This window comes from Coccinella septempunctata, chromosome 5 (genome assembly GCF_907165205.1).
Source record: "Coccinella septempunctata chromosome 5, icCocSept1.1, whole genome shotgun sequence".
NCBI classification, from domain to species: Eukaryota; Metazoa; Arthropoda; class Insecta; order Coleoptera; family Coccinellidae; genus Coccinella; species Coccinella septempunctata.
Window position 1 is genome coordinate 37392124 of NC_058193.1, and position 11752 is coordinate 37403875.

Below are 11752 nucleotides of genomic sequence, written 5' to 3' on the forward strand. Positions count from 1 at the left end.
TAGAGGAAATTGGTGAAGGATTGTGGAAAACCCATCGGTTGAAATGTATTTGTATGTTAGTTGGGACATGACCCGGAATACAGCAGAATTTCATAATGTTTGTGAAAATATCAGTAATGTTGGCGCTGTTTCGATGATGTTCGCTCAATGAAAACGTATGATATGGAATCCACTTTCCTCTCTTCAAACTGGTTTGGTTTTACGTGGAACGTTCGCTTTCGTTTAAACTTCTTACGAGTTATAGTTCAATATAAAAACAGGCACACATTATATTGGAAAACATGTAGGTTTGTTGTATTAGAAATGAGATTCAGTAGTAGGTAATGTATATTGTGAATTTGAATACAGAATAGATGTAACACGGGTGCAAAAGGCAGATTATTATCCATACGTGGGTCTTTCACTTGAATTCATAAGTTGCTTTTCATATACCATCTCTCTAAGCACTGGCGGCGCTAAAAAAAAGTAAAGGAAAGACCCCACTGTTATCACCCTTCAAATTCAATTCAAATTTTTTCGAAACTATTCATTTATCCCCTGCATAAGTTATTTCAAATCATAGAGGTAAAGTGGGAATTATATTTCAACTCTTCTATATGTCTATAATTTACAGAAATTATTGGGTGAAAGTTGTACCGAAAAAAGTTTGAATTTTAATCAGTGGCTTCGATGTATTTCCGGATGTTTTTAAGAGAAAAGTATGTAGTAAAAACCAGCCGGTTGATGGGATGGATGTCATCGAATAAATTCATAATTCTAAGACTCGTTGGTTCGTAGCAGACTAGCAGATGCACGACAGCATGCATGGAAAACTTTTGAAATTTGGGGTGCATTAAGATGCGAGAATAAATTGGATCGAACGATAGGAATATGCTAGTCTTTATTGAAACCTTTGTACATATACATAAAAAGTACTATTATACAATTGTTCACAGATAAATGTATGTACATAAAATTTATTGAGCATTCATTGAATATCACATAATACCAAACATAATTTTTTGGCGAATTGGATTTAGATAGATACTATCTACGGAATATTTAGATTGGAATGTAAAGTAATACATTATTATTGTTGTGAATTAATTCATGGAATGTTTCACCCGTACAGAGCTGATCATATGTCAAACGAATGGACCCATGTATTTGATCAATTGATGGGATTTTCCGGTGACTGCCGCCAGTAAGGCCATTCTTATGTACATTCCCCCCTCTGCTTGTCTGAAATAAGCAGCTCTAGGATCCGTATCGAATTCTGGACTTATTTCGAAGACTCTGGGGAGAGGATGAAGAACAATCATCTTCTTCTTGGCACTCGTCATCATGTGAGGTGTTATTATGTAATGACCACAAGCCTGCAAGGTTAAAAATTTGAAATTTGTTATATTTGAGAAAAGAACTGAAACCAATATCTTATGGTGGGTCCATACACAGCTAGAGGGAGAGACAAAGACGTAATAGTTCCCTTTCTTAGGTCTTAGTAATGCTGTATATGAACCAACTCTTGTTGATTTTGATGCTACCTACCCTGTCATAATCTTCTTGGGTTTCAAATCTTTCCCTCTGGATCCTTGTCATGTATAAAACATCAGTGTGCGGTAGCACCGATTCTAAGGTTTCGTACTCAGTTTGAGGTACACCCTTTGATTCCACATATTTCACTATGTGTTTCGGCATCTTCAAACTGGCCGGACTGACGTAATTCAATTGTACATTGTACAAAGTGAGGAGGCGAGCTAGGGAATGAACAGTTCTTCCATTTTTCAAATCGCCAACCAGCGTTATGACCAGTCCATTAACCGTTCCTATTTCTTCTCGTATGGCGAAAATATCTAGGAGGGCTTGGGTAGGGTGCTCGCCAACCCCATCTCCAGCATTTATTATGGGCTTTCTGCTGACCTTCGAGGCTTTCTGGAAACGAAAATTTCGTACTGAACACTTTTTCTTCATAAATGAAGGTAATACAACTAATTTGCATTGATTTAACTTTGAGAAATTGATAATGGAATTATACAATCATTGAGTGATTCAAATAGATACATACTTGCACAGAACCGGGCAGCGGATGTCTCAGAACCACAACATCTGAATATCCCGCCATAACGGCCACAGAATCTTCCAAAGTTTCCCCCTTCTTCACAGAAGAAGTGGTCTCATCCATGTGTATAACCGTGCCGCCCAAACGTTGCATCGCCGCCGAGAAGCTACAGCTGGTCCTTGTGCTCACCTCGTAGAAGATGGAAGCCATCACTTTTCCCTTCATGAGATGATCCAGCGCCTCATCTTTGGATATGCAATTTCTGAACGATTCAGCCAACGTGAATATCGTATTAAGCTGATCTTTGGTGAACATATCGACTGCCAGTATGTGTTTTCCGTGGAGAGATTGCAGATTATGTATTATCTGGGAATCGCCCATCGTGTGGTTAGCGTGGGTCTCGAGAATTTTCGGAACGTTGAATGGAATGGGTGATAGTCTGGCGTTCGAAGGCTCCAACAATTTGGAGATTATTTCGTTGGTTTCTGTATCGGAGTCTTCAATCGAATTATACACGCAGGGAATTGGTGAGACTGGACGGTTCAAGGCAGACGATGGTCTTCCCTCTATGCTCAACATAGACTTCCTTATATCCCATTCTTTCACATCCTTGCCGTAACCTGGTGGAACCAGTACTTGTCCTTCCATATAGGCAACTTCACCTCTCAGTACAACCCTGTGCACGGCTCCCTTAACTGTTTTTCCAGCGAATGGCGTCCATTTGGCCTTGCTGTATGTTGTTTTCTCAGGAATTGTCCATTCTTCGTCTAAATCAACTTCGACGTAAGTATTGAACTGCTCGGGTAAATTGAATATCTTCTTGGGGTTCTTATGGAATTTGCTTATAATGTCATCAAGGGTCATTCTACCTTCATTCACTGCATTGAGTAAAAGCGGCAATATAGTTTCAAGACCAGGAAAACCAGGTGGAGGGTTTTCAGAAGTTTTTTCTTGAAGAGTGTGAGGGGCATGGTCAGTCGCAAAACAATCTATGATATGTAGATTTTCCCATAGAGATTGTTGGTCTTCGGGACTTACCAACATAGGTCTAACTTGAGCTTTATCAGCTCCGATTTTCTCAACGTCTTCTGTTGAAAAGAATAAGTGATGTGGACAGACTTCGCAGGTTACCTTGATACCTTTTTCTTTGGCAGCTTTAATCACTAATATTTCTTCTTTCCTAGCTACATGGCAAATGTGGACAGGTCTGTTGTGTATATTCGCTAAGAATAAGATGGCAGCCGTGGTTTGTCCTTCGGCATGAACGCAAAGAGGTGCCCTTTTGGGCCAACTGGCAAGATGCTTCGACCACACATTCAAATCATTAAGTTTGAGCGTTGTGAAAGTATCATTCAAGTACATCTTCAATCCAGCTACCTCATGGGCTAATTCAGCAGCTGTAGTATAATTTTCTGAGGACGCTCCTAGGAAAACTGCATAGTCGCACCTGGCTTTCTCTTTAGCTAATTTCTTAACCAGCAGTACCGATTCCTCGTCTATAACTGCAGGATTTGTGTTGGGCATGGCACAAATCATGGTAATGCCGCCAGCAAGCGCAGCAGCAGTGCAAGTATCATAATCTTCCTTGTGGGTGGCTCCTGGTTCCCTAACATGCACATGCGTGTCTATGAAACCTGGCAGTCTAATCAATGTTTTTGATGTTAAACAGTCTGTGTGGGTCTTCATTGGTGGCGCAGGACCGATCAATTTGAGGGCCTAAAAAAAAATCATGTCGTTCACACACCTAATTCCAAAAAAATTTAAAATTCATCTACCCACCTCTACTAACAGTTTCGCACATTTTATGTCGGTTATTAATGGAACAGAAAAATCAATCGCTAATCGTCTAGTTTTATATCCCGGTGTTATGAATGATGACACTCTTCTTGCTCCACCATCTCTCCTCGGAAGATTGATCACCAGATCGAATTGTTTTTTCGATAAGAATTCTGCCAAGTTCCCTAGTTCCTGACTGGTTATATCATCTACGTTGTGATATTCGACTAATTCAATCTGAAATACGAATCATATTGGTGAGAACGCGCACATATTAAGATATGGATCTGCCCTACCTTGACGTTATTGGATGAATAGAAGTCAGCAGTACTTGGACTTCCATAAAGCTTGAATCCCATTTCTGCTAGGGACTTCACACTTGGCAATAATTCATTTTTATGCTGAAAGAAATCGTTGAATTTTCATCGATATTCAAGATGTATCATTTTCATCGAGGAAAACGCTGCAAATTTCACACAAACGTTAATTATTTCTAACCTCCAATATTGTAGCATTCAGTATAGTTGTGTATGATTGTAGCTGAGGAGGCTGAGACTCCTCGTACATAAATGAATTAAAAAAATATTTAAGACCGCCTGGAATTGATGTTCAGATGAAAATCCACGGCTTGAAAGAGCTTTTAGCAATTCGCGAAAAAGGAAAGGTAAAATTTGCAGCAATTTTTCACTAATTACGATTCTAACTTACCTCGTATCTTCCGATCGACAAGAATATTGATTTCTGCGGCATACTGATTCCAGTACTCATCAGTGCCTTGATATAAGCCTCGTACCTGTTTTCACCAAAGGCTGCCACTTCGCCAGTTGACGCCATCTCCACGCCCAACATGAAATCTGCACCAGCTAATCTTGAGAAGGAAAACTGAGGAACCTTCACCCCTACTTTTCCAACGCCATGTAATACTTTGATCTCATCGCATGGTTCTCCTATTATAACCTTAGTAGCCATGGCGACAAAATCGTGATCTAGTGTTTTAGAGACGAAAGGAAAGGATCTCGAGACTCTCACGTTACATTCGATGACCTTCAGTTCATCATTCTTGGCTATCAACTGCATGTTGAAGGGGCCTGTAACGTCTAATTCAACGGCGATTGCCTTGGTAATCGCTTTTATCTTGGACAAGGTCTTCGAGTTGATATCCTGTGGGGGTGTCACTAGGGTTGCATCTCCGGAATGCACCCCTGCGTTTTCAACGTGTTCAGAAACTGCCATACATAGAATCTCACCGTTTCTAGCTACAGCGTCCACATCTATTTCCTTGGCGTTAACCTCGAATTTCGAGATGACTACAGGGTGTTCTTTGCTGACATCGCTTGCGGCTTTGAGGTACGTCTCTAAGTCTCTGTTCGAATGAGCAACATTCATCGCAGCTCCGCTAAGGACATAAGAGGGGCGTACTAGGCAAGGGTATTCGACTTCATCGCAAAATTCGATTGCCGACTTCAGATTCGTCAATTCCTTCCATCTTGGTTGTTTGATTCCAATCCTGTCCAACGCCCTAGAGAATTTGAATCTATTCTCGGCCTCGTCTATGGATTTCGGGGATGTTCCCAAAATTCTAGCCTGTTGATGGTACAAATCCATGGCTATATTATTGGGCAGCTGACCGCCCATCGATAGGATGATACCGGTGGGATTTTCAATGTTGTAAATATCCATCACCACTTCGTAAGAAATTTCTTCGAAATATAACCTATCGGACATGTCGTAATCTGTACTGACCGTCTCTGGGTTGTAATTCACCATTATAGTTTTTCTGTTCAATTTCCTAAGTTCCCTGATGCATCCGACAGCACACCAATCAAACTCTACCGAACTTCCAATCCTGTAAACCCCTGAACCTAGCACCATTACGTGTTCTTCACCGAACTTGATATCGTGGGAGTCCGCGTTGTAAGTTAAATACAAATAGTTGGTTGTTGCTGGCCATTCAGCAGCAACTGTATCGATTTGCTTAACGAATGGTTTCACATTCAATTCTTCCCTCATGTTACGTACAGCTTGTTCTGTACTTTTCACAGCTTCAGCTATCTGCTTGTCGCAGAAACCTTTCTGTTTCGATTTTAGAAGTATGTCGTGGGTAACTCCTTCTTGGTTTAAAGATTCCAGATAAGTGTGCCAGTCGATGATGTTCTTCATCTTCTGCAAGAACCACCTGTCGATTTTGGTGAGCTCGTAGAGTTTATCGACAGTGTAGCCGCTCTTGAGCGCAGCAGCTATCACAAACATCCTTTTATCTGTGGGTTGCTCCAGTTCTTCGTCTTCAACTTGTTTCACGTAGGGATCGAACCCAGAAACGTTTTCGTCGACCATTCGGAGCGCCTTTTGGAAAGCTTCCTCGAATTTTCTGCCAATCGACATGACCTCTCCGACACTCTTCATTGAGCTGCCTATTTTTGTACTGACTCTTTGGAATTTGTGTAGATCCCATCTGGGAATTTTGACAACGCAGTAATCCAAGCTTGGTTCGAAGCAGGCTGTAGTGTCTCCTGTTACGGAGTTTTTAATGTCTGGAAGTGCGATTCCCAAACCTAATTTGGCTGCTACGTAAGCTAGTGGATAACCCGTTGCCTTGCTGGCTAATGCTGAACTTCGTGAAAGCCTCGCATTCACTTCTATTATGTAGTATTCTTCAGAATCAGGATTCAGAGCATATTGAATGTTGCATTCTCCGACTATTCCGAAATGTTTGATGACCTTAATGGCGGTTGTTCGAAGCATGTTGTATTCCCTATCGCTCAACGTTTGACTAGGCGCGACTACAATAGATTCCCCTGTGTGTATTCCTAGAGGATCCACGTTCTCCATATTGCACACTGTGATGCAGTTATCATAGGCATCTCGAACGACTTCATATTCAACCTGGAAACAATAAAAGAAATATTTGATGCATCTTCGAAATCGATAAAGCTACAAAACTTACTTCTTTCCATCCTTTGAGGGACTTGTCAATGATTAGCTGAGCTGAATGGGCTAAACCTTTGATAGCCAGTACTTTCAATTCATCTCTGTTGTTGGCGAACCCAGATCCTAAACCTCCCAGGGAAAACGCAGCCCTCGTCATTACAGGGTAACCAAGTTTCTCGGCAGCCTCTAAGGCTTCATCTACTGAGTGTGCGGCTAAACTTGGGGCGACTTTCTCCCCAATGGAGCTTATCTTTTCACTGAAAATCTTTCTGTCTTCAGTATCGATAATCGATCGGATAGGCGTCCCTAATATTTTGACGTTGTATTTTTCGAAAACGCCCTTTTTATCGAGCTCAATGCCGCAGTTTAGACCTGTTTGACCGCCGAATGTCAATAGAGCCCCATCTGGACGTTCGACCTTGATAACTTGCTCCACATACTCGGCTACAAGTGGTAGGAAGTATACCTTATCAGCTAAACCTTTCGAGGTTTGCACGGTGGCGATATTGGGGTTTATGAGAACCGTTTGAATGTTTTCTTCTCGAAGGGCTTTAATGGCTTGCGAACCTGAATAATCGAATTCCCCTGCTTGACCTATGGATAATCCACCTGAACCTATTATTAGAACCTTCTTAGGCCTGGCTATGTATTCCGGTTTTTCTTTGAATTCCAACTTTCTTTTGATGCTCTCGAAAGCAGTGATCTCATCTTTTTCGTGACTCGTGACGAGATTCAAGAATACATCGAACAAACATTCCAAATCTTCTGGTCCGGCAGTATGTTCCGGATGAAATTGTACGCTGTAGTACGGTAGCTTGGTATGTACTATTCCTTCGTTCGTTTTATCGTTGGCGTTGACGAATAACGGTTCCCAGTTCTGGGGCAAACTCTGTGGATCCACAGCGAAACCGTGGTTTTGTGACGTCATATAACATCGTCCAGTTTGTGTATGTACGCACGGTTGGTTGTGACCTCGGTTACCATATCTGAGGAAAAAGAGATGAGCGATTTCAGGAGAGGGTACGGATCGAGAAGATATGGAAAGGAGGCGCAATTCGGTTGAGAGCCGATTGGAAAGGTGATGACGTATTGGGTGGCCAGGTCAAAGCTGACCTACGCCAATGCGTAGGCGCCTCCTCTCTGTATCTTTTAGGTACGTACCTCATTTTAAAAGTTCTGCATCCTATGGCTGAAGCTAATAGTTGATGCCCCAGACATATACCAAAAATCGGTTTGATTTTCGGAGATTTGAGTACCGCTTTTAAATTTTCTATAGTTGCTTTGCACATAACAGGATCTCCGGGTCCATTGCTGAGGAAGAGACCGTCATATTCGTCTACATCTAATTTGTGATTCCATGGTACTACATCCACCCTGGCACCTCTACTCAGTAGGCACCTGATTTGGTTGTATTTTAAACCGCAGTCCACAGCACAAATTCTTGGAGAGCCATTTTTGTTGTACGTGATTGGTTTCTGTAGAAAACATGAAAAACCATTATTTATCAATAAAATTTTTAGAATTTGTGTTTGATTTTCAAATTTTATGTGATGCTGACACGGATTGACTCATTCTTCAGAGTAATTTATCACCAGATGCCCATCAAACTCACGATTTATATCTGACATGTTTGAAGCGATAACTTATTTGTACTACCAATGATTCAAATCTCGAATAATATGATATACTCACAGATACGGAAACTTCTGCTACCAAATTGTACAAATTCGGATTCTCGAAGGACAACTTTTCTGTCTTTACCGGCAGGTTGTAAACTATTTTACCGAGACAGCTTCCTTTTTCCCTTATTTTCTTCACCAAGGCTCTGGTATCCACCCCTTGAATACCGGGTATATCTTCCTTTTCCATCCATTCTGATAGTGTCTGGTGATTTCTCCAATGGCTTGGGTGATCGCAGTACTCCCCCACTACCAGAGCGACCGACCAGATTTTGGACGATTCGAAAAAACTGCAAATAAAATTCGAAATCCATCAAAGCATTCTCAACAAAAAATTGGAAAATCGATATTTACCAAGGGATGCCATAATCATCTTTGATTTCTTGATCGGGAACACCATAGTTGCCTATTATGGGGTATGTGAGGATGAGAATTTGTTTATTGTAACTGGGGTCCGTCAGCGACTCAGGATATCCCACCATTCCAGTTTGAAATACTGAAAAAATTGAATTTTTCGTTTAAATTTGTCACAAATGGGGGTCCCTCTACTGAAAGTTGATGATAAACCATATAATTTTTATTGTTTGTCATGAATAAACACTGAAAAGCTGAAAACGCTGCACCTTTCACACGAAATAAAACCTCATTTTGAGAATCAAAATTGCATAATCCATTTTTTTTTGCTATCGATACATCCAGTATATCTTCTCATGTCAGTATGCCATACATTGCGTAGAAAGTCAACTGTTTATGAGTTATTGAGGTTCAGTGACCCACCTCCTTTTTTACGTAGAATCGACTGAAATAATAAAAGATATAGATTGTAATTTGAAAATAGTGAGTTTTTTATGAATTCGCTTTGTCCAACTTGAAGATTATCTCATAAATACCCTTTACATTTTCGGCCCAAACAGCAAATAGTGTCATGATACTGCATACTGGCAAAATTGAAAATGGATTTTTTCGAAAAAATCCGCCCCAGCAGAAATATTAAAAAAAGTGTGACACCTCCCGTTTTCATCTCTTTTCATAGGAGCCCTTATATTATAACCCACACTGTCCCACACCGTTCATCTTTTACCCAAGGTATGGCATACTCTTGAAATTGCCATTAAATCAACTATCATCTAACGATGCAGAGATATACCGCGATGGCCATATGAAATAAGAAAATAGTCTGTCAAAAAACCCAACATGCAAATCTTCAGCACAACATTGTGATTAGTCTAATAGGCCATCCATAGTGGGACACCCTGTATGTTCTAGTAGGTACTATAACGATTGTTTGAAGTTTTTCGAAGAGCGGTTTCATAATTTTTTGTAGCCTTCAATTACGGCGATGTTTTCGTTTATCTATTGTGATATACCCCAGAACGTATATCGTATGTAACAAATATTATCAGTAGGTGACCTTGAAATTGAATGCTTCACAAATAAAAGATGTGTCACTAATTCTTTCATCTCATTCATTCCCCTTAATCAAAAATTCGCTATTTAATCAATTTATTGAACAAATTTCGATAAGGTTGAGGTCGTAGCACTCCTCTTCCAACAACTCCTGTATCGTCCGACAGATATGGTATCAATTATCCAAGACGAAATTTTGTTACATTATGCTATCTTTTTTTTTTGGCAGTTCCTATTAGGTTATCTATGGTTCCTGTTAAAACGAAATCTGTTGGAATTCCGATAAAACTCAGAAGGGACAATTTAAGACATAGATTTCGGAGAACGAACAAAAACTCTGGAAATTTCACAAGGAGGTTCATTACTTCCAACATCATCGAAAAATTTCAGCCTAACTTTTGAAAAAAATATCTCGCAACCATTGGAAATAATGAACATTCGTTTAGATTTTGCAGCATTTCCATCTAAGTTCTCAAATTGTTTTAAGAACCATAACATTTTTTTTTTTCGAGAAGTTGATAGAAGGGTAAAAAGGGATAACATTTGGTATCTCAGTTGTAACATTGAAGGAATCATTTCAATCGTATAAAATATCGATACCGATTCGAAATTCATCAGATATCCATTTATGTATATCGAAATGATATGGCCGGTATATAATCCATATACCGGAAGAGCTATTGCGATGACACGTGTTGATAAAAACTCTCCTCCTTCAAGTAATTTTTTTGTATAGTTCGAATATATTTAATTTTTAGTTCGTTAAAATTAATTTTTGGTATGTTTGACAATACACCATACCGGAAAATCTAGTAAAACAGGTATTGTAAACAAGCATAAAACCGGTTGCACGTTTTCCACAAACAACAACAAAAGACATAATTATAACCGTAAAATCGAGGTTTGAAATGAATCTACCTTAACCAGTTAACCACTTAAATGCTCTAATAATTTTCGAAATATGCATTTATAATTTTCTCCGTCTTATCATAGAAAATACAACAAGACTCACCGACTTCCCCGTTTGTCTCTTTCTTTGACCCAAAAGATTTTCCCTCGATGATCTCCCCATCTTCTAATACTAAATAGCAAGGCACGGGTGAATTTTTCATGATTGTTACACTTATTTACATTACCCGGCCACTTGATTTAAGTCAAGTCGCCCAAATCGGGATGATAGTTGCTTTTATTGGTACCGGTAGTTCGATAGCGCATGCTCGTAGTTTCTTAAGTACCTATTTGTCGTTTTCTTCGTCAGTTCCACTCGTCGCCTTATTAATTATTCGTCCAGTGGCGTAGTCGGTTAATTTAAACTTTGAAGGTGTGATATTTGACCTGCCTCTGGAAAATTTCATAACTCAAAGTTCTCTTCTTTTTCTGAGAAATGCATTTCACACTACATACGAATTTGTTTTGAGGCTTCGGTGGGACACAGTTTAGGTATATGATTTGACATGTCCCCAGTTTGAACGCCTCTGAAGTTTTTGCTAATTTCTTCGGCAAGATGAAGATATCAGAAAATAACATTAGGGATAATTACGTCATATCTTAATAGAAAGTTCCTGACAACCTCTGGAATCCAAATGGTATTATCGGATAGCAAAATTTCGATAATTAGGCTGCAGATTGTACCAGATTGTTTACATACCTAACTTTAATTATTAAAATGAAGCATTTCGTATCTCGGAATTTAAATGATATCTTCTGTTTAATAGAAATTTGCATCAAGTCGGAAATCACGATGAATACTTGTATAATATTATCATTCATACCTTTGACTTCTTATTGGTGTCATACTAGATAATACACAAATCTGTTATTGTCTTCTTTTTGGTCTTGAAGTATCAAGTGTGTAAATAAAAGTGGCGGAGTACCAAAATCAGACGGTTCTGAGCATTGACGAAGTTCCTGAAGCAAGCTCTAC

The 11752-nt window shown here is 39.6% G+C and overlaps 1 protein-coding gene across 1 annotated transcript; it reads right to left on the minus strand.

Annotated features, from left to right (window-relative positions):
• Positions 1-861: 861 nt before the first annotated feature.
• LOC123313428 (CAD protein) lies at positions 862-11003 on the minus strand. The gene is made up of 11 exons (XM_044898310.1): positions 10841-11003; positions 8776-8917; positions 8435-8711; positions 7904-8217; positions 6759-7728; positions 4523-6697; positions 4111-4215; positions 3818-4051; positions 2045-3754; positions 1528-1911; positions 862-1355 (listed from the first exon to the last, which is right to left on the minus strand). Exons 1-11 carry the CDS (start codon positions 10938-10940, stop codon positions 1125-1127), a joined length of 6642 nt encoding a protein of 2213 aa, XP_044754245.1. The 5' UTR covers positions 10941-11003; the 3' UTR covers positions 862-1124.
• Positions 11004-11752: the final 749 nt, after the last annotated feature.

What these genes read in the sequence shown, in the direction of transcription:
- LOC123313428 (XM_044898310.1), bottom strand. Translation starts at nt 10,940, where the DNA reads ATGAAAAATTCACCCGTGCCTTGCTATTTAGTATTAGAAGATGGGGAG. An exon ending in GATGATTATGGCATCCCTTG is followed by an intron (nt 8,712 to 8,775) that starts GTAAATATCGAT and finishes TTTTATTTGCAG; the next exon opens with TTTTTTCGAATCGTCCAAAA. An exon ending in TGTCGATCGGAAGATACGAG is followed by an intron (nt 4,216 to 4,522) that starts GTAAGTTAGAAT and finishes GATTTCTTTCAG; the next exon opens with CATAAAAATGAATTATTGCC.